This window comes from Cyphellophora attinorum (assembly GCF_001299255.1).
Source record: "Cyphellophora attinorum strain CBS 131958 chromosome Unknown Contig6, whole genome shotgun sequence".
NCBI classification, from domain to species: domain Eukaryota; kingdom Fungi; phylum Ascomycota; class Eurotiomycetes; order Chaetothyriales; family Cyphellophoraceae; genus Cyphellophora; species Cyphellophora attinorum.
Genome location: NW_017253234.1, coordinates 80736 through 103359, shown reverse-complemented (window position 1 = coordinate 103359; position 22624 = coordinate 80736). Strand labels below are relative to the sequence as shown.

At 53.9% G+C, this 22624-nt stretch overlaps 10 protein-coding genes across 10 annotated transcripts; 4 read left to right on the top strand and 6 right to left on the bottom strand.

Annotated features, from left to right (window-relative positions):
* Positions 1-989: 989 nt before the first annotated feature.
* Positions 990-2434, top strand: AB675_1754 (uncharacterized protein; the record flags this gene model as incomplete). The annotated part of the gene is made up of 2 exons (XM_018141668.1): positions 990-1173; positions 1224-2434. The coding sequence occupies 2 exons, from the start codon at positions 990-992 to the stop codon at positions 2432-2434; spliced, it is 1395 nt and encodes a 464-aa protein (XP_018002871.1).
* Positions 2435-2522: 88 nt separating this feature from the next.
* Positions 2523-3140, bottom strand: AB675_1753 (uncharacterized protein; the record flags this gene model as incomplete). The annotated part of the gene is made up of 1 exon (XM_018141667.1): positions 2523-3140. The coding sequence occupies one exon, from the start codon at positions 3138-3140 to the stop codon at positions 2523-2525; it is 618 nt and encodes a 205-aa protein (XP_018003072.1).
* Positions 3141-3855: 715 nt separating this feature from the next.
* Positions 3856-5075, top strand: AB675_1752 (uncharacterized protein; the record flags this gene model as incomplete). Its single annotated transcript, XM_018141666.1, has 2 exons — positions 3856-4768; positions 4828-5075. The coding sequence occupies 2 exons, from the start codon at positions 3856-3858 to the stop codon at positions 5073-5075; spliced, it is 1161 nt and encodes a 386-aa protein (XP_018003008.1).
* Positions 5076-5179: 104 nt separating this feature from the next.
* AB675_1751 (General alpha-glucoside permease) lies at positions 5180-7115 on the bottom strand (the record flags this gene model as incomplete). The annotated part of the gene is made up of 7 exons (XM_018141665.1): positions 5180-5419; positions 5492-5619; positions 5671-5778; positions 5830-5989; positions 6042-6512; positions 6558-6823; positions 6878-7115. 7 exons carry the CDS (start codon positions 7113-7115, stop codon positions 5180-5182), a joined length of 1611 nt encoding a protein of 536 aa, XP_018002685.1.
* Positions 7116-7996: 881 nt separating this feature from the next.
* On the bottom strand, positions 7997-9759 carry AB675_1750 (Acetamidase; the record flags this gene model as incomplete). Its single annotated transcript, XM_018141664.1, has 3 exons — positions 7997-8502; positions 8564-9335; positions 9424-9759. 3 exons carry the CDS (start codon positions 9757-9759, stop codon positions 7997-7999), a joined length of 1614 nt encoding a protein of 537 aa, XP_018002716.1.
* Positions 9760-10404: 645 nt separating this feature from the next.
* On the bottom strand, positions 10405-12378 carry AB675_1749 (putative transporter; the record flags this gene model as incomplete). The annotated part of the gene is made up of 10 exons (XM_018141662.1): positions 10405-10604; positions 10664-10823; positions 10896-11081; positions 11134-11187; positions 11238-11664; positions 11714-11809; positions 11862-11937; positions 11990-12038; positions 12092-12221; positions 12272-12378. The coding sequence occupies 10 exons, from the start codon at positions 12376-12378 to the stop codon at positions 10405-10407; spliced, it is 1485 nt and encodes a 494-aa protein (XP_018002860.1).
* Positions 12379-12996: 618 nt separating this feature from the next.
* On the bottom strand, positions 12997-14873 carry AB675_1748 (Acetamidase regulatory protein; the record flags this gene model as incomplete). The annotated part of the gene is made up of 3 exons (XM_018141661.1): positions 12997-14006; positions 14061-14832; positions 14856-14873. The coding sequence occupies 3 exons, from the start codon at positions 14871-14873 to the stop codon at positions 12997-12999; spliced, it is 1800 nt and encodes a 599-aa protein (XP_018002651.1).
* Positions 14874-15868: 995 nt separating this feature from the next.
* AB675_1747 (Ornithine aminotransferase car2) lies at positions 15869-18920 on the top strand (the record flags this gene model as incomplete). The annotated part of the gene is made up of 6 exons (XM_018141660.1): positions 15869-15904; positions 15954-16128; positions 16182-16330; positions 16383-17000; positions 17621-17729; positions 17833-18920. 6 exons carry the CDS (start codon positions 15869-15871, stop codon positions 18918-18920), a joined length of 2175 nt encoding a protein of 724 aa, XP_018002794.1.
* An 881-nt stretch (positions 18921-19801) lies between these two features.
* AB675_1746 (Organic hydroperoxide resistance protein) lies at positions 19802-20335 on the top strand (the record flags this gene model as incomplete). The annotated part of the gene is made up of 1 exon (XM_018141659.1): positions 19802-20335. One exon carries the CDS (start codon positions 19802-19804, stop codon positions 20333-20335), a length of 534 nt encoding a protein of 177 aa, XP_018002601.1.
* A 144-nt stretch (positions 20336-20479) lies between these two features.
* Positions 20480-22081, bottom strand: AB675_1745 (U3 small nucleolar RNA-associated protein 15; the record flags this gene model as incomplete). The annotated part of the gene is made up of 1 exon (XM_018141658.1): positions 20480-22081. The coding sequence occupies one exon, from the start codon at positions 22079-22081 to the stop codon at positions 20480-20482; it is 1602 nt and encodes a 533-aa protein (XP_018002661.1).
* Positions 22082-22624: the final 543 nt, after the last annotated feature.

The window sequence follows — 22624 nt, the reverse complement described above, 5'->3', positions numbered from 1 at the left end:
TTGAGGATCGTAATATCATTCCTGTCGGGCCTGAAGGGTCGTGAGCCTAACTCTGCTAGTCCTTTCAGCAACTACCGTCCAAATGGTAGCTTAATATGTGCTCGTAAGAAGGAACATCATCTTCCGCTCCTGTAACGCCTTTGGACGCCTTGTCAGCTGTTGCGAGCTCTTCAAGGATGCGTCAATCCGTTAACTTGCTAACAGACTGGTGAGAACGCAGAGCGTGAAGCGTTTCAGGTATGGATGCACAATCGCAGACAGAAATGCGAGCCGTCTCTGAAGCGTTGCTGCGCGTCTGAGAATTGGCATTTGTGTCACAACTCCAGTGTGGACCTACTCGTCTGCAGGTGGCACTACCAATTTCGTGAGAGCATACATTCGGCGTGAGGTACTTTTGGTGACCGCCGATGACTACGAAGCGAATGTCGCCTGCCACCCTGAGGCAGGCTTTCGCGATGCTTGTTAGGGCGAATGTCATTCCGGAATGGCATTGCTGAAGTCCAGCAAAACACCGCCCGAAGAGTCGTAAAGAAGTCCTAGAATTTAGCGTCGCGCTCTGACTCAGGGCAGCAAGGATTGCCAGCGCTTGACTTTGGACAGGTCATGTTGTCCCACCTGGGAATGGGTCATTTGTCTCCGGTAGTATCTGATCAAGGACTTCATGGACAGGATTGCATGATAGATCCACTGATGTATGCAACTTGGGAAGAGGTTTCGCGGCATCGAAGAGCGAGTTGGATACCTGGGTAGGCAAGTACCAGATACGGTACGCCGGGGAGCCAGTATCCGCCGGGGCTCCCCTTCGTCTAAATGCCTCAATTGATGCCTTCCCCTCAGATCGTCGCCAGAAGTCTACGCTGCAGCCACTCACCGTCGCCGCTACCCTCAGCATAGGGCGTAATGGTTTTCTTTTCCAACGACGTATGTGTAGGTTAACGTCAAGAACTTACAGGTGTACAGGTGGTGGCAGCTTCCTCGTCACCAACGACATGGCTGCACGTTCTCAAGAATCAGTTGAGCTGCAAGGAGCAGGTGCGGCAGTCGCGCCAGCGTCTTCGCAGGAGACCGACAATGCTGCACACGCCGCCGGTCAAGATGCTCGCCAGATTGAAACATCTGGCAAGCGTGCAGCGACACTGATTGGTCAAGCAGTGCTGCAACTGCCAATATGGGGTATCACCATCCAGATTTCACGTCCGTCATAGATTTATTGACCTTCACAGGCTTTGCGATGACCTACGGTGTCTTTCAGGACTACTACACTGCTCACTGGACCTTGTCTGGCTCCGTCTCCGGAACCGGTGTCATCGGTACAACTCAGAATGGAGTGATGTACATGTCCATGCCTTTTCTTTTCGCCCTCTTCTCTCGCCGCTGGGCTCGCTATCGACGAACCGCGTCTCTCGTTGGTGTTGTCCTGACCTGCGCTTCATTCCTGCTCTCCTCATACAGCACCAATGTTTGGCATCTTATCCTCACCCAGGGAGTTCTGGCTGCGCTTGGCTGTGCGCTCATCTACAGCCCGACCACTCTCACCTTAGGTGAATGGTTCAGCACCAACAACCGCGCTCTGGCATATGGCATCATTCTCTCAAGCAAGAACATTGTTGGATCAACATGTCCCTTTCTAATCCGCCATCTTCTCGATGTCTACGGCTTCAGGTTGACCCTTCGGATCTGGACCGCGATCGTCGCCGGAAGTGCTTTGGGCGCCATCTACTTGATCCCTTCACACCCATCCTCGACTTCTGCGCAGACGTATCACGCACGCAAGCTTCCATGGTCACATCTCCACCATCGCACTTTCTGGATCTATGCCATTGCCACCATGCTGCAATCCTCGGGCTATGGCATTCCGCAGACTTACATCAACACCTACGCCTCAAATATCACGCATCTCCCACAGACGTCTTCCACATTACTGCTCACATTCTTCAACTTGCCTGGCATTATCTCGAGCTCATTCTTCGGGTATCTCAACAATGGGAAGCGCTTCTCCTTAAGCGCAAGTACAGTGGCGACGATCTCTGGTGTCAGCTCGGCATTGAGTGCATTCCTGCTATGGGGTTTTGCTAGTCAGCACAACACGGCGATGGCATTGCTTACTCTTTTCAGCATTACCTTCGGATTCTTTGCTGGAGGCTACAGCGCCACGTGGGGCGGTATGATCAACGAGCTAGAGCATGAAGCGGCCGAAAGGAATGAAGCGGTGGATCCTGGGCTCCTGTATGGCTTACTGAATGGCGCGAGAGGAATTGGGTATGTCAGTGGAGGGCTGGCTGGCGTGCCTCTGCTCAAGGCAGGCGCAGCGAGTAGCGGCATGGACGGTTTCGCGTACGGTACAGCCTACGGGCCGTTGATTGTGTTCACAGGTCTGTGCTCGATCTTTGGCGGATGGAGTGTTGTTTGGAAGATGGGAAAGCTCTTTCACTGAGCTCTGGCAATAGTTTTACACGAGCTTCCGAAGCGATAGAGGCACCAGTCGTCCTCAATCCTCCAAGACCAAAGTTGCTGCGTCTTACCTATTCCCGACACATCTCCCGAATAACGTTCGCGACTTCCTCGTTCCCTACGCCCTGAAATTCCCTCTCCAGCACATCCCTTCTCCCCATCTCAAATCCGCCCTCGAACACAAACCCTGGCGCCACGCTACACCCTACCAGCACCCAGTCTCCCTCCTTGGCTTCCTTCGGTAGCCGTGCTCCAAACCACTTCCCCTTCTGTACTACGTACTGAGGCCTCTCCCCACTGGCAAAATCAACGCCCAGACGCGTCACTCTGAGTGGCTGTGCCGATTTGCCCGTTGCTGAACCTGTGACTGATCCTTCCGCGGATAGAATAGGCGGGTCCAGTTCAACCACCTCCAGCGCGATGGTCCCAGTGTAGTAGTGCCAGCCCTCGGCGGCGTCGATGCGGTGTAAGCTGGAGAAGTGTGGGTAAGGGAGAAGGTAGTAGATTAGCGTGCTGGCGGCGCGGTTGTGCAGGGCTGTAGGTGCGTTGGATGAGAGCGTGCCGGAGATTGTATCTAGCGGAGAGGTTGGGAGAATGGGCTCATCGTGGAATGTTTCGCGGAAGAAGCCGCCTTCGGGGTGAGGGTCGAGGGAGAGTAGTTTGATTATTTCGTCTGCTGTGGGAGGCATGGCGGCGGTGTCAATGGGTGAGCAGTGTTGAGTGCTGGGGCTGGCCTCGGGAAGGATGATGGCTCCAGGAGGAAGTGACGGGCGGCGCGGCCAAGGCGAGGTTTCCAGCCCAATGGCGTCAAATTTCAAGGCAGCAAATTGATATTCAGCAGTAAGTGCACCCAGTCTTCACATAACGGCTCCAGTACACAGCGTGATCTCACTCGCATGCTGTAGCGAGAATCGCAACGCCTACTATCCGCATTTGGTCTGAAGCCAGGCCACCGTCATCGTGGGGGTTGAGAACAGGGCCAGAGACATCCCGCCATGCAGTGTATCCCGCCCCCGAATCAGACAGTGGGGTGAGGACAGCCGAGACGAACAAGCTCTTGCCAAGATTGCCACCGCGGCGACATCTAGGCTTAGTCACTAGTAACGAACCGTCGTAGGACATAACGCATGCAGGACAATCCATGATTGTCATAGGACAGAGCTTGGTTTGTAAGAGAGTAGGCTAGTCAAGGAGCGGCTGTGGGAGCTACTATGGGCACCATGACGAGCATGGCTTGCCGCTGTTTGCCATCGTGTACGTAAAATTTATCCTGTAGGTTCAAAACCTTCGACATGCAAAGTTCTACCCTGTCCTTTTGACGGCCCGACGATATCAGTTCCGAGGAGCACGAGACTACATCATTCAAGGTTGTCATTGTCACGTCGACGCGTTGACGATTCCATCATGCTACCAAGATGCAAGGCCTTCCACCACCACCGCCTCGAATGCTTCGAACGCCAAGGCATGACACTCGACAGCGGGTACGACGTCACAGGCAGCTGTGGATTCTTCAACCCAACACACGCTTGCTTCCGCAAGAACACCTCCGAAGCCGGCCATGGTCTCGGCGATACGAGCAAGCACGAGCTCGACAGCACCAAGCTCGCCCATACTCCCAGCACACACAGCATCCGCTACGCCTGGCGCTCCCGTGACAACCGCAAAGGCCGACACGTTCTCATCCTGCCAAAAGACAGCCCTCATCGGCCTTCCACTTCCCGCCGGATATCTCAAGGCCTCTGGCGTATGCTTACCGTCTATGCCTACTGGGACATCTCCTGGTGGGTGGCTATCCTATTCAGCTTTGGGTCCGCTATCTTCATCCTCTGCGCACTGTTCTACTGGCTGCCGATTGCGTATCCGGAGACCGAGTTCGCTAATGAGGCCACGACGGGCGGCGGGGTAGCGAGCTTTGTGGGCGCGACGCTGTTCCAGGTTGGGGCGGTGCTGTTGATATTCGAGAGTGTCAATGAGAATCAGACGGGATGTTTCGGATGGGCGGTGGAGGAGCTGTTCGAGGGCCGTCAAGTTGAGATTGGACAGGTTGAGAAGAAGGTAAGAAAAGCGCCGGAGATGTGCGAGCACGTACACCAACGCGCTTCAAAACGTACGGACGGCGCAAAGGCCGGAAGGAGTTCGACGCAGCAGGCACGGAAGTGGCAGTGGTGGCCGAGCTGGAAGGAGCTAAGGGAGCATTATATCCACGAGATTGGCTTCGTGTCGAACGTGACTCTTGCAGCAGGCGCGACCATCTTCTACGTCACCGGAATCATGTCCCTGCCGGGCGTGTATGACCAGTTGAGTCAGGCCGTGTTTGGTATGTTTACTGGTTGACGTATCTCATCGGCGGGATACTGTTCGTGGTCGCATCAGCAGGGTACATGCTGGAGACGCAGACGAAGTGGTGGAAGCCTGCCTTCCAGACAATTGGGTGGCATATTGGACTTTGGAATATGATCGGGTCGGTTGGATGGACGCTGAGTGCTGCGTTTGGGTATTGCAACCCGAGTTGGTGCGAGTATCAGAGTGATCTGACGCTGTTGTGGGCTTCATTCGCGTTCCTGGTGGGCAGCATGTTGTTGTGGTATGAGGCACTGGATAAGTACCCGATCGAGACTATCTGAGTGGTGGCTGGGACGAGGTGGCAATAGCACTGCACATGTACCGTTAGTCAATCCTGCGCAATGCGTCAATCAAGCATGCTTCCATACCAGACTAGACTCAAATCTCAGACCCTCTCTTCACCACCTAACTTCTTCTCGACCTCCCCAACGACACCACCCCCCACGTCTTCCTCGAACACATCCACTTTGGTTGTCTTGAACTTTCGCGCGCTCACACCCTTCTCGAACAGCAAGTCCAGCTCGGCAAACGTCCTGCCGCGTGGCTCGGGTACTCTGAAGTATGTGTAGATGATCGATAGGAAGCAGGAGCCTGCCCAGAAGAAGCCGGCGTAATTTCCCCAGTCCTATAAAGACGTCAATTCGGTCAGCCGAGGCCTCCTTCTTGACCAGTACTTCAGGCTGAAGGTGGTACGTACCCAAGCAGTCGGGTTCAGCATCCGAGGAGTGAGGACGTTGGTGATGATGGCGACAACTGCATAGCAGACACGACCGAACGCGACGGTCTTGATCTGCAGACGGCGCGTGGAGATCTCGGCGACAAGGCCTGACCACAATCAGCATGTGCGCATGAGAGGAAAGAGGAGCAAGAGCGCACTATAGCAGACCGTCCCAACGGTCAACTGATAGAATAGCGCCCACACCAGCATGATACACCCTGTCGCCATTGAGGCGGCCTCTCGGTCACTTGGTATCCCCAAGAATCCTAGAATCAGCAACATACTGCACAGTCCACAAAGACCGTATAGGTACAAACTGCGGCGGCCGACACCAAGCGACATGAGGAACCATGCACCGAAGACACCGACCATGTTGATGCCATGCTTACCAAGGGTAAAGTTCATGGCGTTGGCTGGGTCGAGGCCTGCTTGGAGGAGGAAATACGTGGCGTAGCCAGAAAAGCTGTTCCCGGAGAGCTGAGGACAGCGGTTAGAGCGTAGACAGTGGGAGCAGGGATATGCCGCTCACATTCTGAATGGCCCAAACCATGCAAACGATCTCGGTCCTCCTCAAGTCCGTGCCCTTGAATAGGTCCAGGTAGCTCGCACCGGAGGCGATCTGCTGCTCGAGCTGGGTGGTATGAGCAATCATTGCCACCGTCTCATCGGCGTCAAAGTCGTGCTGTCGATTGACGCTCGTCAGTCTGAACAGAGACTTCTTTGCATCATCAAGTCGGCCTTTTCTGACTAACCACCAGGGTGATTCCGGAGCGAGCCAGATCCCACATGCCAATGGCACAGGCCAGATCCACTGGAGCGCATATGGGATACGCCATGCCATCCGACCTTCGATGTCGAGACAGCCTCGAACGGCGCCGACACCAATAACCTGACCGAGGCCCCAACAGAAGTTGACCCAGGTGGTGAGATAGCCGCGGAGGGCGACGGGGCAGACCTCGCTAGCGTAGGTGATGCAGAGCGTTTGGAAGACTCCCCATGGCTATCGAGTCAGCCGCCAACTCCGAGGGCTGCACGGGTCACTTACCACTCCGCACAGAATGTTGCCCGCCAAGAGTTGTTGCGGTGTGGTTGCGGTGAAGAGTAGGGACACGAAGGCCGCGATCAAAGTAAGGCAGCCGATGGAGGTGTAGCGATAGCCGAATCTTTCTGAGACCCAGCCGTTGATTATGAGACCGATGATTTGGCCGCACTGTGTCCCGTTGGACAGACCAGTCTGCCATGTGGCGGATAGCTCATAGGAGCCATCCTCTTGCAAAGTCCCGAACGTTTCCTGGAATTGCGGCATGGCATCTGAAGGTGCATGTCAGTGAGTCCGATGGGTAGTAAGACTTCTCTGGCACTCACAGAAAGTATTCAGCAAGCATAGATCAAATGCTTCCATCGCAATGCACAGCGAGATGAGCAGCGACCATCCTATCGCCTTTGGATAAGTTCTGATGCCTTCGAGTAGAGACATCTTCTGCTCCTTCTCCGTAGCAGCTCTGGCGCGGCTGATGACCACGCTGTTGGATCGCTTCGGATCTGCATGGTGGTATTCACCTGGTACGGCGGCGACGACATCGTCGGCAGTCTTTTCGACCATGGTGAGGAATCAAGCAAGAAGGCTGTGACAGTCACGAAATTACCCATCGGGGAGAAAGCACGGGGCAAAGCTGGGGAACAAGAGCTTTAATGTGAGGCTCGGACGATCATGGCGGTGCCCAGAGGTAACATTGTGGAGGCCCGCCTGCCGAGCTGGGAGACAAGAGCTTGGAACACATCGCGTGCTGCATGCTTTGCCTGATGTAGTTACTGTAGGCTTGGGCAATCAGGCAGGTGATCGACATTGTAGGCGATTCCCCCCGACCACTTCAACACACGGACAGGTGTGCTACCCAAGTGCCTTCGCATGCTCGGCATAAACGTGAAGCCGTGCCCGCTGCGAAGCTCAGGCGGTTGAGAGCTCAAGCGGACGTTGAGCAGCCCGCTGATGCTGATAGGAGTTGAAGCGCTACGCAAGCCAAGTGATGAACTTCAGCAAATTTCGCTGGCCAAGAGGCTTGGCGCGGGAGCTGGAGTAAATTCTGTGCTGGACTCACGTGAGCGCTCCCCTTTCACTCACGTCGTACTACTCCGCGAACATCGTCTATGCTCGCCTGGTCGCCTCAAATACTGTACGGCCAAGGACATATCTACTTTTGCTTTCAGCTGGTGACAATCCGTAAACTGCTTACAAGGTGGCATGCACAGGATCAGCGTCGGTACACAGGTTTCGCAAGATCTTACGATATTACTTTATCGAAGGTCCCTGCCGCGAGCTTCCCCGTTTGCTCATGCATTCACAATATCATCTATTGCTTCCATACACACGACCACCTCTTCGTCCTGGAATGGACGACCTACGACTTGTATGCACACTGGCTGATCGACGTACAGCTGAGGATCGTCTGCATTGGCACGATAGCGTCAGTTCAAGGGCTACCATCAAGACTTGGGGACCTTACACATTTCATGGACCATCCGATCGTACGGACCAAACGTCGTAGGCTCATAGCCCACGTCCTTCGGGTCTTTCGTCTCATCCACCTTGAAGTTCTTTAACGGAATGGTTCCTGCAGGATAGTCAAGAATGTTCCAGACACTTGTATAACCACAGTACCCCGGCACGTCATGCCTTGCACCCACCGCGGCACTCACGGGACCTAGGATAGCATCGATTGGTCTTCCTGTACTTGTGTTCCCTGCAGTCCCACTCCAGAACTCTGCCATCTGCGCTTTGTACTTCGTCTGCTGAGTGTTGCATGCGAAGAGCTCCTTGATTGTGAGTGGGCGAGTGTTGAAAGTCTCGAGGGCAAATTTGACGCCTGGCTTCATGGGCTCGCCTGCCGTGGACAAGATTGTCTTGACCTCTTCAGCACCTGTCTGAAAGAAGAGTTTCCTCGTCACGACTAGATTCTCCCAGCAATCGAATGGAAGCTTGATGGGAATTACTACATCATGCGTCAGTACTACGCCGCTAGGCAGATACCCTCACGCAATTGGGGCACTGACCTTGATGACCTGCAACAATAAGCTTCTGTGCGGTCTCTCGAAGTGCTCGCCGGATTGGCGGATGAGGCTGCACTACGCCGTCAGTCTCCCACAGTCCGAAACTGAGCTTGTGCTTCGGTGTCGAGAGCTCTCTCCACGGCATAGGCACGACGTTGGCCTCAAACTTCGCGTTGGGGTAGGCGTTGATAACTTTAGTGAACATCTTGACATCAGCGACGCTGTGGGCCTGCGGGCCGCATGAGACTTTGATGGAGATGTTTCCCGGGGCCGGGCTCTTCAAGCCGCCGCGTGGAATTCTGTCGGCTGAGGGTTTCAGGCTATAGAGCCCATTGTAAGCAGCTGGAACCCGAATCGAGCCTCCGATGTCAGAGCTGGGCGCTATGGGGCTGCCTTTCATGGCGATCAAAGCTCCATCGCCGCCCGAAGAGCCGCCTGGGACCAAAGCGGTGTTGAAAGGATTGCTTGTTCGTCCCCAAAGCCACGAAGTGGACTCAAGCATCATGCCAGTCTGCGGCATTGTGGTCTTGCAGTGTATGACAGCACCCTGGGCACGAAGGATGCGGACAATGGCGGAATCTTGGGTGGCAATGTTGTCGTACCAGCCGACGAATGCCATGGTTGTGCGGTGGCCCTTCACATCATACATGTCTTTGATGCATACCGGCAGGCCGTGGAGAGCACCCATGGGCTGGCCTGTTTCAAGGAGATGGGCATCCAGAGCCGCCGCTGTGGCAAGAGCCTCCTCGGGGAAGAACTCTGTGAGGCAATTTGTCTGTGTTGGGACGGCTATTGTCAGTAAAGCGCTTCTCCCATTCTACAGTGTCTTGGGCAGCTTCGAGGTGTAAGAAATTTCCGCTCACCAGCTGATGGGCAACTGCAGCTCTTATACAGAATGCCTCGGTAACTTGCACGCTTGATAGGTGTCCAGCTGTCATTCTGGCGACAAGTTCCGTGGCTGTCTGCTCTGTGATCTCGAGTTGCTCTTTGTTGAGGAGTCCACAGGTCCGGGGGATATCGACGACCTTGATGCCGCCTCTTCCAGGCGATGCCGCCGAGATGATGTTCTCTGGCAGCCGCCAGGCAGCTGGGATGGCATCATGCACACTCGCCTGTGCGGTCTTTGCAGTGTCTACATAGGACCTCCTAGTTACGGGCGTCGCAGAGATAGACTGCTGGGTAAGGGTTTGCGTAGCCATATCGGACCAAAGCCGCGTCTAAATTACCTGTGATCTAATGAGTGGACTCAAATCTGTGCTCGGGGTAGAGCTCAATCTAGATAGCCACGCGAAACTTGGTGTATTATAGAGACCAAGCTGACGCTCTATCAATCTGATAGCCCAGCATTCACCTCAGATCCTGGCGAACTTGGCGATGCACTTCAACACGCGCGGTCTCCCGAGGTCCTCATCAAGGTCGAGCCGCGTGCCTGATGATCACAATAGCAGTTCGGCGCCGAATGTCCGTACAAGGGTCTGCTAGGGTGGCCTTCGAACGTGAGGGGAACCACCAGTGGCAGCTGCCGCGGTTCTGACTCCAAGAACTACCTCAGGACTGACTGCCAGGGCGTAGAGTGAATTGGATCCCTGGCGATAGATCGCAAGCGTAATGCTGAGCAGCACTTCCACCAACGCCAGAAGACAAAGACCGACTACGCGTGGTAGAACGTGGTGCAGAGAAAGTACCTCGAGCAAGCAAGCAATCAAGCACCATGAATTTCTGCTGGGAACGATATTTACTGGCGTCACTCGGCCGATCGATGCACATATTTTATTGGGCAGCACGTGTAAGCCGAAGTCGCAACAGCTGCGACACGCAATCCCACATCCCTGTATGCTCAAATCTCAATACACATATTCGAAGAGTGCATTCTCCCCATCCGTGAGATCCTCGAACCCGTTCTCGATCCTACCTCCAAGCGCGATCTCAGCCTCACGCCTCTGAGGCGCACGCTTCTTGTTGATGTGCATGACATGCAGCTGAAATATGACGGCCGTCACAATCATCCCGGCAAAGGTGAAGATGCACGAGCCGATCCCAAGGTCTGTTGAGAAGGACATGATTAGTCCACCACACATCGACATGGAGCCAGCGTTGACTTACAGTATCGCGGTGGCTTGTTGAAAAACTGCGGTCCAATGATGTTTGACACACAGAAGCCGGCCATGATGTATACATTCGTGACGACCTTCTTGGTGTGTCCAGCCGTGTTTGACGCTGCCATTGCGAGTGACAGAGCGTATCCCGTTGGCCATGCTGCAAACTGTTCCAAGTCAGAATCCTTCAGTGTCCGAGCTGTGCCCTGCTGTCTGCAACTCGCGGAGTGGTGACTCACCATATAGAAGCCCAGTAGCAGTCCAACCTTGTTGTCCAGTGGCAATGTAAGAACCATGATAGAGCCAGTCAACGCGATGATGTTACAGGCAACGATAACGATTGATCGTACGTTCTTGAAACGACCACATATGTAAGTACCGATGATCATGACGACGATCTCCATTCCGCCAACGGGCATTAGTAGCTATTTTTTGTCAGTCCAGCGCTTATACTAGGCGAACAGGTGTCCCACTCACCAGTGTCGTTGGTAGTGGCCCGTAGCCGAAATGCGATATGATAAGGCTTCCAAACTGTAGAATGGGTCAGTGCCGCGGAATGGTGACCGGAACCTCGTACTCACCGTTGCCACAGAGTTGGCCAGATTGCCAAAGAAGGCGAAGGCAAACCAATAATAGCTCTTTGGATCCAGTATTGCTTCTTTCAGTTGGTTGACTTTGAAGGTCCTGTTGTGGATACCAGTATTGTTATGGCGTACCATCTCCACAGCGGCCACCTTTTCTTCCTCGGTGAGGAATTTGGCGGTGCCCTGAGAGGATGGAAGGAGGAAGTATACGGCAACGGCCCAAAGGACGGTGATGGCACCAATCACGAGGTAGAACCATTTCCAAGGGGCCAGGCCATCGACGTGGATGTGACCCAGCCCGTATGCTGAGATACCGCCAACAATGTTGGCGAGACCATTCGCGGAGAACCAGATGCCGAAACGGAATGATTGCTCCTCTCGTGCGTACCATGCTGCACTGATAAGAATGAACGCAGGATTGACGCTACAGCACAGATGAGAGGAAGCCGTCTGGTCGTAGAAAGACTGCTTACATTGCTTCGGCTGCTCCGAGTAGGAATCGGACAACCATGAATTTTGCAAAGCTGTCACACAGAACGCTCATGAAGAGGATGATTCCCCATGCCAATCTGAAAAGCGTGAGCGTGAGCTGTATACTTTGCGGGAAGAGCTATCACTTACATTGCGAAAGACAAGCATTGTCCAGGCGTGAACCATTGGAGTATACGGGCGACGAAAGGCTGCATGAACAAATATCCTTGAATTGGGTCAACAAGTGTGACTCCGAGCGGTCAGTTGCTTGCACTCACCGAAGTAGAAAATGCTTCCAAGCCAGGCGAACTGATGAGTGTCCAAGTGCTGCTATCCGATCAGAGATGGCGCATCAATCACATCTCGTGACGGCGACTCACCGCGTCCTGGAGGAGACCGAAGACAGAAGCGTAGTTGAGAGACACAAACTCGAGGAATCCAAGCATGGTCGTGAGTGTTAGGATAGCAAAACATGCCAGTCGATCTTGCGTAACACCCGCTTCCTGGTCGCTGGGTCAAGGAAGTACCGTTCGCCATCGAGGTTATCTTTGAGGATGGACAAGCCAATGTCGGCGTTCGCCCTCTTTTCCGGGAGCACTTCCCCTAATGCCTGGCTAGCATTCGTGTCCGTGTAAGAGAGGACATCTTTGTCTTCCTTAGTAGCCATTTGAGGTCAAGTCAAAATCTGGCAGTTCTTCCAGTGCTGCGTGATATTGTCGTACCAAGCGAAGGTCATCGACTGATGCCGCGGTCATGTATATAACCTATGAACAGGCTGGAACATGTGGTTGGAGATCCTATCATGGTTTGGTGAAGCTTTGGGGCATGCCACGCAATTACAGCAGTAAGTTTCCTGGGACGCGGGAAGGTGATGATCATTGCTTATCATTTTCGGCGCCGAGCCCGTTGAACCATATTGGCGTCCTTGAAAGGAACAAATCGTGTACAGATGAGAGTGAGTTGCTGCTTCGGATTGCACTCTCAATCTCGCCATCGCATCAGCGCACATGCTGCTTTGAAACGTAGTGGAACACCGGACAGTGGAGCTGTGATTCTGAAAGACTTCTCGCCTGATCCGACAGGACCAGCTGCAAGCATATCTATCAACTTACTCATAGTCCTCCAGGGCTTGAGCCAATGTTCTCGGGCACGGGCGATTTTGCATCATATGCATTTGATGATCCCAGGAGTTCCAAGCGATCCGACCACAGCATGATACCAGTTCGCGGCATTGTCCTTAGTTCTGAGAAGTTGGGAAAGGACTCCATAGACAGCCACCAAGACGCTACTCATGGGTGCGCAAGGAACGAGGCTCAAGCATGGACCCGTTTGGAAATGAGCGGCTTGACGGAGGCGTGAACCACCCTTCAATGTCGGCGAGATTCGCATCAATGAACTCGCCAGGTTCGCCCGCGCCGAATAGAGATCTCCACTGGTCTCCAAGGTGACTCGAATACGTCGGGGTATACTCAGGCCCAGCAGAGACCGCATCACAGGCATCAAAGCTCCTGCAAAAGGAAAGATTCTCGGGTGCGCTTTCGATTGGCTGGAGCTGCGCCTGTGGAAGTAGCGCAGACCGAAGCTGTTGTTTAAGCTCATCGGACAACCCTTTGTACAAATGTAGCACGGCATCCGCGCCTCCCCAGTATTCTGAGACTGATCGAATCAATGGCAATAGACGCTCGAGTTGGGCTTGAGCCTGCGTGGCGAGTACCAACATATTGGACTTGACTGCAACTCTTGCTTCCCGACTCGTCTGGATCGCAGCTGCTAGCAGTGTCGGCGATGCCGTGAACCAGCACTGCTTAGCGGCCCCATTTTCCATTATGTCCTTGAAGGTTGTCACAATGGCACTGGCGGCATTTTGGCTCGCTTCGGAGGAAGCACGCTCCTGGGCAGCGTCAATTTGGACTCCAGCCGAGCCCGGGAGTCGATGCAGGTATAGTAGAGCCATATTGTAGTGAAGTTGTAGTTGAAGTGACCAGAACTGGGGTTGCGGACTTGTTGTCGAAATAGCTGGAGAGACATCCAGATACCACGCTGCAAGCTTGGAGCCAAGGGAAGCCAGTGTTGAGGCAAACGATGGAGGTTCTGCTTTGTATCGGCGAAAAGCTGCAGGAGATGTGGAACTCATCAGTGAAGCAATAATTATGCAAAGGGCGACACTTTGTATGCAATAGTGCACGCCAGCTTCATCCGCAGGTGGCTGATCTTTCTCGCAGAAATCATCCATAGTCAGTGGTGGTTGATCACAGTCGTCCAGATGGATACTCAAAGGCCGGCCATGATGTAGGGCTGATAGGGCATCAGCTTGAAAGAGCGTCCAAAATAACCTACGATAGATCCTACGGTCGTTCAACGGCATGTTACTGACTGCTGAAGACGAAAGATCTCGATGCATGCCCAAGCCAAAGGCGATACGGCAAGCGATTCCAACCCAGTAGTAGGCGTTGGAGCTGACATCGTCCGAGCTCTCGAAGTGCCAAGTGAAAAGTAGCGCTGCTTGGACCAGATGCATCCGGTTGTTTTCGTAGTGCAGATCAAACAGAGCCTTGGCTCGGCGGAACAGCGCCATTTTGATGAGCGATCTTGACTTTGAAACCACAGGATGCTTGGAGACATGTGCGCCTACGAGCAGCACGGCTTGATAGAGTAGTAAAGGAGGCGGATTGGTTGCATCTCGGTACTGAGCCATGAACTGCGCTGCTTCCAGGACAGGAAAGCCTGGATGGACGTCGCGAAAGAAGGCATCAATCATATCGTCGCGCAACTCTTTCGAAGGCAGGGCGGAAATGTCGTCTGCCAGTCCAGATGAGTACCATTTCAGTAATGGCATGGTCTTTGGTGGTTTCCATGGCAGCGGTGCTTTGGTGGAGGGAAATGGGTAGTGTAGGGCTTTCGACAAATACCCCGCCGTGGTTCTCTCCTCCCCAACAAGTGCAGCGAGGTTTGACACAGGTGCCCCGATGTAAGCGATGCGGACATTCGAATTTTCGTCAAAGATCGTCCAGCTTGACGCATTGATACTATCATGATAGAAGCGCGTGAGCGCTGTTTGTGCGTTCACAGACGCGACATCGTCAAAGAGTTCGCCCGATTCGGACTCGGCTCTCACGACCTCCTGTAACACAGGAGAAGACCTACTTCCGCCCGGCTCGGCATTTTGAGCAGTATGCGACTGCCCAGGAGAATCATGGCGTCTTGATCCGTCAGGAGCGGTAGCGTAAGTCCTCTGAGGTGCGTATGCCGACCGCTTCCTGTGGCGGTTTGCCTTATGCTGCTGTGAAAGGATGAAACTGGTCGGCGCCGAGTCAACTTTTCTGAATTTCGACTTCAGGGTAGGCCGACCCGTACTCACGTGCACTCGATGTTGTTACGTATACAAGCACTGCATACACCTCTGCTGTCTACGTTGCATCGGACCTTGCAAGGAATTAGACACAGTTGGGACAAGGGCTCACGTTTCGCCATACCTTTCGGTGGTAGCATGTGTCGCAGGCAGGCATTTCATCTTAGATGTGGTATCTGAGCAAGCACTCGGAGAGCCGAGTTGGCGTGTTGTCTGGAAGACTGTGGCATCTAGTCGTTGTCTTGATAGCGTCGCGACTGTATGTCCGCCGGCGCTGGTTCAGGCGGCTGGCTATGTGATGGTAGTCTAAATGCGAACCTGAGTGACGGATGGTCGGATGACCAAGAGGGATCCGAGAGCTCCTTCCCCCAAGATTCACACAAAGACATGCTTCTCGGGCGTCCTCCGGTACGTAGCTCGGAACTCTGATAAGTAGCGACCAGTCGCAAAGTCATCGAGCGTCTGAGACGACCACCTCCCGCGGGGTGCCGAACATATGGGTAACGATCGACACTGCGTTCGTGGCGCGTGGGCAAGAGGGCCCAAAGCACGTTTCTTGGTGAAGATAAGGTAGGCAGAGCGATAGCCGTTTCGGCGCCGAACTCCACTCTTGCCGCTCTAACGGTGTTCTCCGGGCGGCTCCAAACGCCCAAGATTGTCGGGATTGGGGCAAAGCCATGTGCTCAGAGCGACCGACAACAACAGCAAGTGATCTCCATGCTGTTCAATTCGTCGTCGACTTGAGCGTCCGCTCAACAAGGAAGCTCCTGTAGCACATTAATTGCGTCTCCTTGAGGATCTTAACGGGATGCAAGAGATAATCTGCTCCGGCTCACCTTACGAGGTGCGCGCAACAATCATCCTACGTCGGATGTTGACTGATGACATGCTAGGTTGGCTACAAACATGGCACTGATGCAAGAGAGAAAGTGCATGGAAGCTTGGCTTTCTACACGGATTACTTCTGGCGAAAGTCGCAAATGAACTGGGCAACAGCCAGTCTCACCGCCGAGAAATTCGTGCCCCTGCTGCAGCGCGACTGGCCTGATTACCTGGAAGAGATCAAAGGTCGGTTTCTTACGAAGCCATGCCGGGCTGTATCAATGCTTAGAGTCTGTCAGGAATCGCAGATGGCTCAGATCTCCCGTTCAGCACGGTTCTGGCGATGAACATACGCACAGAGATTGCAATGGGACTGATGGCACAGGATGGCTGCACGGCATTCGCCTGGAAGACGGCAGAGGTGTCACTGCTGGCTCAGAACTGGGATGTGAGTTGACGTGGGACTTCGATACGTCGCAGAGCCGTTAACATCTACACAGTGGGAGGAAGCCCAACAGAGAAACCTCATTCATCTCAGCATCAAACGTGACGATGGACGACCATCGATCAGCATGATGACCGAAGCAGGCATCATCGGAAAGGTCGGCCTCAACACAGCTGGGGTTGGCATCTGTCTCAACGCCATCCGTGCAAGAGGCGTAGACTATGGCCGTCTCCCAGTTCATCTGGCCATGAGAGCTGTCCTGGAATCAACGTCTCGAGTCGAGGCGATTGTAAAGCTCGAGAAATCGGGTGTTGCTGCGGCTGTACACTTCCTCATTGGCGATCAGAGTGGAAGCACATCGCTGGAAGCCAGCCACAAAGACTTGGTCAAGTTGGAAATGCAGAGCGGCCGGATATGCCATTCGAATCATTTCATTGCTGACCACACAGACGGTGTTCACGATACTGTCTTCAGCCAGGACTCACTGGAGCGTATTGACAGAGCCACCGAGCTTCTGAATCAAGCCGCCAGCAAAAGCCGAATGCCGACAGTTGAATTACTCGAACGCATGCTAGAGGACGAACAAGGCCTTCCCGGGGCAATCAACAGAGCAGCTTCCGGCAAGAGCACGACCGCAACATTGTTCGGCGTAGTTATGGACCTGGACAAGAAGGTGGGCAGAGTACGGCTTGGAAGACCGACTCAGAGTGTCGGCTCTGTGTTACTAGATCCGACTCGTGTATAGTCTCGTACACAGCAATTCGCCTATCAGTGGCCTTCCACAGATGCCTAATGGTGCCCGAGCTAACGAGAGGATCAACACGCCTGATACCGCACAGCACCAGTGTTAGTCATGGTTCGGCGCCGAAAGTGACAGGGATGTCCTGAGATACCCGAAAATCAGAACTCCCGAGGTTTACTACGATTTACGCGAGGCCATGGATAACGGCACTCACGGCTCACTTATAGTCACTGCTGAAGCAACGAACGCCATCTGGTTCAAGTGTTGCGTGCCTTGATTACTACCGCATCGGCTGAGGGTTGCCGAACGACATCGGACGAAGTCGCCTGAGAGCCATCGAGCATTCATCACAATGCCACACGCAGAGACACAGCTCCTCCCACTGGCCTTGTCCAAGGAGACAGAGAGGCTGATTCAGTTGGAGCACAAGTTTTGTGCGGGTGGTTTTCAACCATTCCCGCGTTCTTCGTGGGAGGAAAGGGCGCCAAACTATGGGTCAGTAGACCCATACAAGTCTGCTGATGCCCGAGTAATTGAACAACTCGTTACAGGATGTCGATGGCAAGGAGTATATCGACTTCATCGCCATGTTCAGCGCAGTCAACAGTGGACACTGCAATCAGGAGATCATGGATGCTGTGATGAAGCAGATGCAGAAGCGTAAGTGACCTGTGGCAGCAGACTTTAGCCGAATTCGACTGTGTCCAATGATGCAACCCTGTTGCTCAATGTTCGAGCGCTGACTTGTAGCTCAACATGGCAGTGACGCTCAGCAATCTCGCCACACACACTGCCAGCTGGGGCCCACTCGCGCAACGCCTTTGCATGCGCTTCGGCTACGATAAGGTCATCTCGGGCACGTCCGGGTCTGAAGCAACAGACACAGCTGTCAAGATTGCCCGCAAGTGGGGAATTGCAACCAAAGGCATACGAAAAGAGGAAATGCTCGTCTTCGGCGTTGGTGATAGCTTTCACGGCTTGACCTCTGGAGTCTGGAATTTGCAGAATGGGACGGCGAAGCGCACTGGATACGGATTGGACGACACTCTGCAGACGAATATCAATCCAACGACCGGGAAGGTGTTGCGGTACGGCAATATCGAGGACATAGAGACTTGCCTGAAGACACACCATGGCCGAACAGCGGCGGTGATTATCGAATGTCTGCATGGTGGACTGCGAATGGACGTGGAAGTGCAATATTCGAGAGCAGTCTACGACTTGTGTCGTAAGTACGGTATCCTCTTCATAGCGGATGAAGTGCGACAAGGTGCTGGTAAGACGGGGAAATTCCACTGCTTCGAACACTTGGGTGACGACGTTCATCCGGATATGGTCTGTATGGGCAAGTCGATTGCTGGTGGTTTCTACCCGTGCTCGTACGTCTTAGGCACCAACGCTGTCATGAGCCTCGTTGGCACGGCCGAAATGGCGTCAACGTTCGGCTTCACTCCCATCGGCAACGCGGCAACAAACGTGACGCTTGACATAATCGACCGGCCTGGGTATATGCAGCGAGGCGAATATTTTGGGAAGTGGTTTCAGCGTTTGGCAGACAGGTGGATCGAGGAGTATGAGTTTGTGATCGAGGGGGTGGGATGTGGCATGGACATGTGTCTCTACATCGACGAGGATCATTCAACACAGCGGGTTACTGCGAGGAAGGTGGCTGCATTGTGTGTGCAGAAAGGCCTGCTCGTCGTTCAACAGAAGAACCGGGTAAGGATGAGTCCGCCATTGATCTTGTCCGATGAGGAGATGGAGAAAGCAATGGGGATCCTGAAGGATGCTTTAGATCAGGTGCTGCTGTATGAGACGGTACCGGGAGAGTTTTGGACAGGTCCATTGTGACACCGTGGAAGAAGTAATAACGAGTGTACCGTATATAGTGGAAGCAAGAAAAATGATGCTCGATTGTACCGTCATGGTTGCCTTGTGGCCCACATTCGGTGATTGCCCTACACCACCCGCATACTAGAGCTTCAAGCTCCAAAACCCTCACTGGCATCGACTCAGGAAGGCTTCGCAACGCATGAAGCAGCCTCGCCCGTACGCTAACGCAGATAGAACGGACACATACTTCAGCTAAACAGGCGGATCAGGAAAGGGAAGGGTATTCGGATCGCCCACCCAGTAAGGCTTTGACGCAGACCGCATGTTGTCGGCAGTGAGAGATGATGATATCCAGATGTGCCTGTTGATCTCGAAGAAGCTCAGTGCAGTTCCGCGCCCTCGCGAACAGTGACGCGCATCTCCGACTAGTCCCTCCTTGTCCTAGCGTGAGTCGATCTGAACGTCGCGACTGCCATCAGACGCAGTCAAGATGCGAAGCGACCTGTCACACGAGTACCACAACCAGCTTGTCAAAGCTATGCAAAGGAAGATCGTCTCGGATCTGCTGCAAACAAGATGCAGTCCGACGAGATGGGAGCTGCCTCCACCCGTCCAGATTGACTTTCGCGTGTACCTGAGATCTCGACGTCACCAAAAAGCTCGATTGACATGCGTGCGGACCACATGTCTTGATTGACTATAGATGCTGACAGCTCCTGTTCTCAAGCATTGTACTTCACCTTCTTGCCAACTGCTATATATCACAGCTCCGAGATTGACCGTTGACCTCCGAAGTCCGAGCTCGTCTTCACTGCCCCTCCTGCCACAGCCCTCGCCTTCCGACTAGCCTGAATAGATCACACACCAACGATCAAAAGATCATTTCGGTACCCGAAAAGATGGCAGCCTCGTCTCTCCGAGCCCTGCGGCCCCTGACCCGCCAGACCGCCTCCCTCCTTCGCCCCATCCAACACCGCAGCCTCAACACCGCCACAGCGCCCGTCCTCTACTCCGCCCACGCGACCGTCGTCGGCGCCCGCACGGGCCACGTCTCATCCGAGTCCCTCAATGTCGATCTCACCATGGCCAAAGCCCTCGGCGGGACGGGCGACAAGGGCAAGACCAACCCGGAAGAACTCTTCGCTGCTGGGTATGGCGCGTGCTTCCAGTCCGCAATGAATGCGAGTGCGGCTAGTCTGGGGATCAAGATGCCTACGAAGAAGGAGGATAGTGTGGTGGAGTCGACGGTTCATCTCGTTGGGGATATGAAGGGGCTGGACATGGGGTTGAGGGTGGAGATGAAGGTCAAGGTCAAGGGTTTGAGTGAGGGTGATTTCGAGAAGGTTGTGGCGAAGGCCAAGGAGGTTTGTCCGTACTCGAGAGCGACGCAGGGGAATGTTGAGACGAAGATCGTGACGGAGAGGTGGGAATAATGAGTTGAGCGCGAATGGCGATTTGGGTGGGCTGCGTTAAGAGGCTCGAGCATAGCCATCTTGGAGAACATCACGAAAATCAGAAACCGCGCAAGCAGAACAGCATGCAGACCGATGAAATGAGTTGAGGATCTGGTGTCTATGTCATGGCTCAGAAACGCCAGCCCACACGAGGCTCAGCATGCCCATCGTCTCGGACGCGTTCTTGGCTCGGTCGACCTCGTCCAAGACTCTTTTCCTCAGTTTGTTGAAATCCTTCTCCAGTTCTGCACTGTCTGGCAGATGCTTTGTGTACAGGTCCATGATGATCATCGCCACCTCGACACATAGACTCACGAATCGTTCGTTGGCGTTGCTGATGTTCACATACACCCATCTGACGATCGGTCCCAGCGTAGTCTCGTTTCGATTCTCGAGTGCATTTCGCAGAGCGGATCTGTAGCGCAGGTTGTTCAGCAGTGTGAAGACAGTCATCCTGTCCTTGCCGGCCAACACCATGTCGAGTGCTTCGCCATACCGCGTCATGTGCAGACTCTTCTCCCATGGTTTTAGCTTCTTGGGTTTGCCTCTGTCGTTCCCCTGTATGATGATATCGGCGTCCTCACCATCATAGTCTCGTCCTCGGAAGCGCTTCTCCCAGCCTCGACCTCGTTTCTTCGCTTGTTTGGCATCATGCTCGGCAATCTTGCCTGCTAGCAAAGCGTCCATTTCTTTCTGCCGAGCCTTCTCTTTTGCTTTCTGTTCGCCGGACAAGCGCGTCTTGATGCTGAGGAGTCCGGAAGAGGTGCCAACTGCAACATGCTTGTCGTCTCGATTCGGTCCGGATGTGACGACGCAAAGACTGAGTATAGGTGATGGATATTTTGAGCCAGCGACAACGTTCCAGCCCGTCGTTTCGAATACTTTCATATGGCCGTCTAGGGCGCCTGTGACGAGTCGAGTGCCGTGCGAGGCCAGACATAACGACGTGACGGTCTTCTGGTGGTTTGTGAGTAGTTGCTGTGGTTTGCCTGCAACTATGTCGAGGATGGCGACTGATGGACCGGCTGCGGCCAGTAATGTTCGTGCGTCGGGCATTGGCAGGACCGATTCGATGCCAGCACTGTGTGTGAAAGTCATGACTGCGGAGGACACGCGAGGATCCCACAGCTTGATGGTTGTATCGTATGAGCCAGACACCATCAGGTTGCCGCTGAGGAATGAGCCACACCGCACATAGTCGGTGTGACCTCGTAATATAGATTCGGGCTTCTCTGATGGCAGGTCCCATAGCCGTACAGTTGTGTCGTCGCCGCAGGACATGAGTGACGTCGGTTCTGAAGGGTGCCACTTGACTGTATGTATGGCTTGTTTCGACTCTTTCCATGTCTTCAGGATTGCCCTCGATCCAACATCAAATACTTGTATCGTTCCCGTCTCATCTCCAGCAGCAAGCACACGTCCATCTGGCCGAAGTTCGCCGCTATATGCTGTGTCGCTGAATCTGGTAATGGTCTTGACCAGCTTCCGCGTTCTATATGAGTACAGTTGTATACGGGCGCCAGTACTGACAGCGAAGAAGTCTGAAGGAGTGGTCGCTGCATTGGCAGGCGCTGGCGGCTGTGCAATATGTGTTATGGCATGGTTGGAAGGTGATGTCGTGTTTTGCGGTGATTTGAAGCTGCGCCAGTAGGATTGCTCGGGTGTGAGTGCCGATGATCGTGAGGGCAGTTTGGCCTGCTGTACAGGCCGTACTTCGGCAGCCATAATGTGACTGCTACGCCTTGTGTAGAAACTGCAGAGGATGCACTCTTGACCTTCTGAAGAAGTTCGGACGAAAAGTCACAGTGGAGAAAATGCCCATTGGCTTATCGATAACGAGATGTGGGGCGCTGCATGTACGATCCCGGCGTCAAGCCACCTCGTTGCCTTTCTTCCTTTCAGGCCGACTTGAAGTACTCTGGCTGCATAGAGGCGAAGCAGGCCGGCCGCTTCTTGGTAGAGACAGGATGGCCATCATCAAGAAGATGGGTCATTTTGACTAGCTATCGCTGGTCTCTGCCTTAGTTCCGAAGCACAGACTAGGATTCGTCGTTGACGCGCTCCGAAGGTGACCTGCAGATATATTCCCGTCTTCCTCGCTCGGCGACTGCAGTGTACCTAGGTAAGTATCGTGTCTGCACCTTCCCCGTTTCCCAAGAGTTCCTTCTCAAAGACCACACTTCTCGTCGGCAGCGACGCCTCAGCGCACGATGCGAAATTGCCTTCTCATGATCAATGGCTTATCACTCACTCGTTACTCGCTCATCT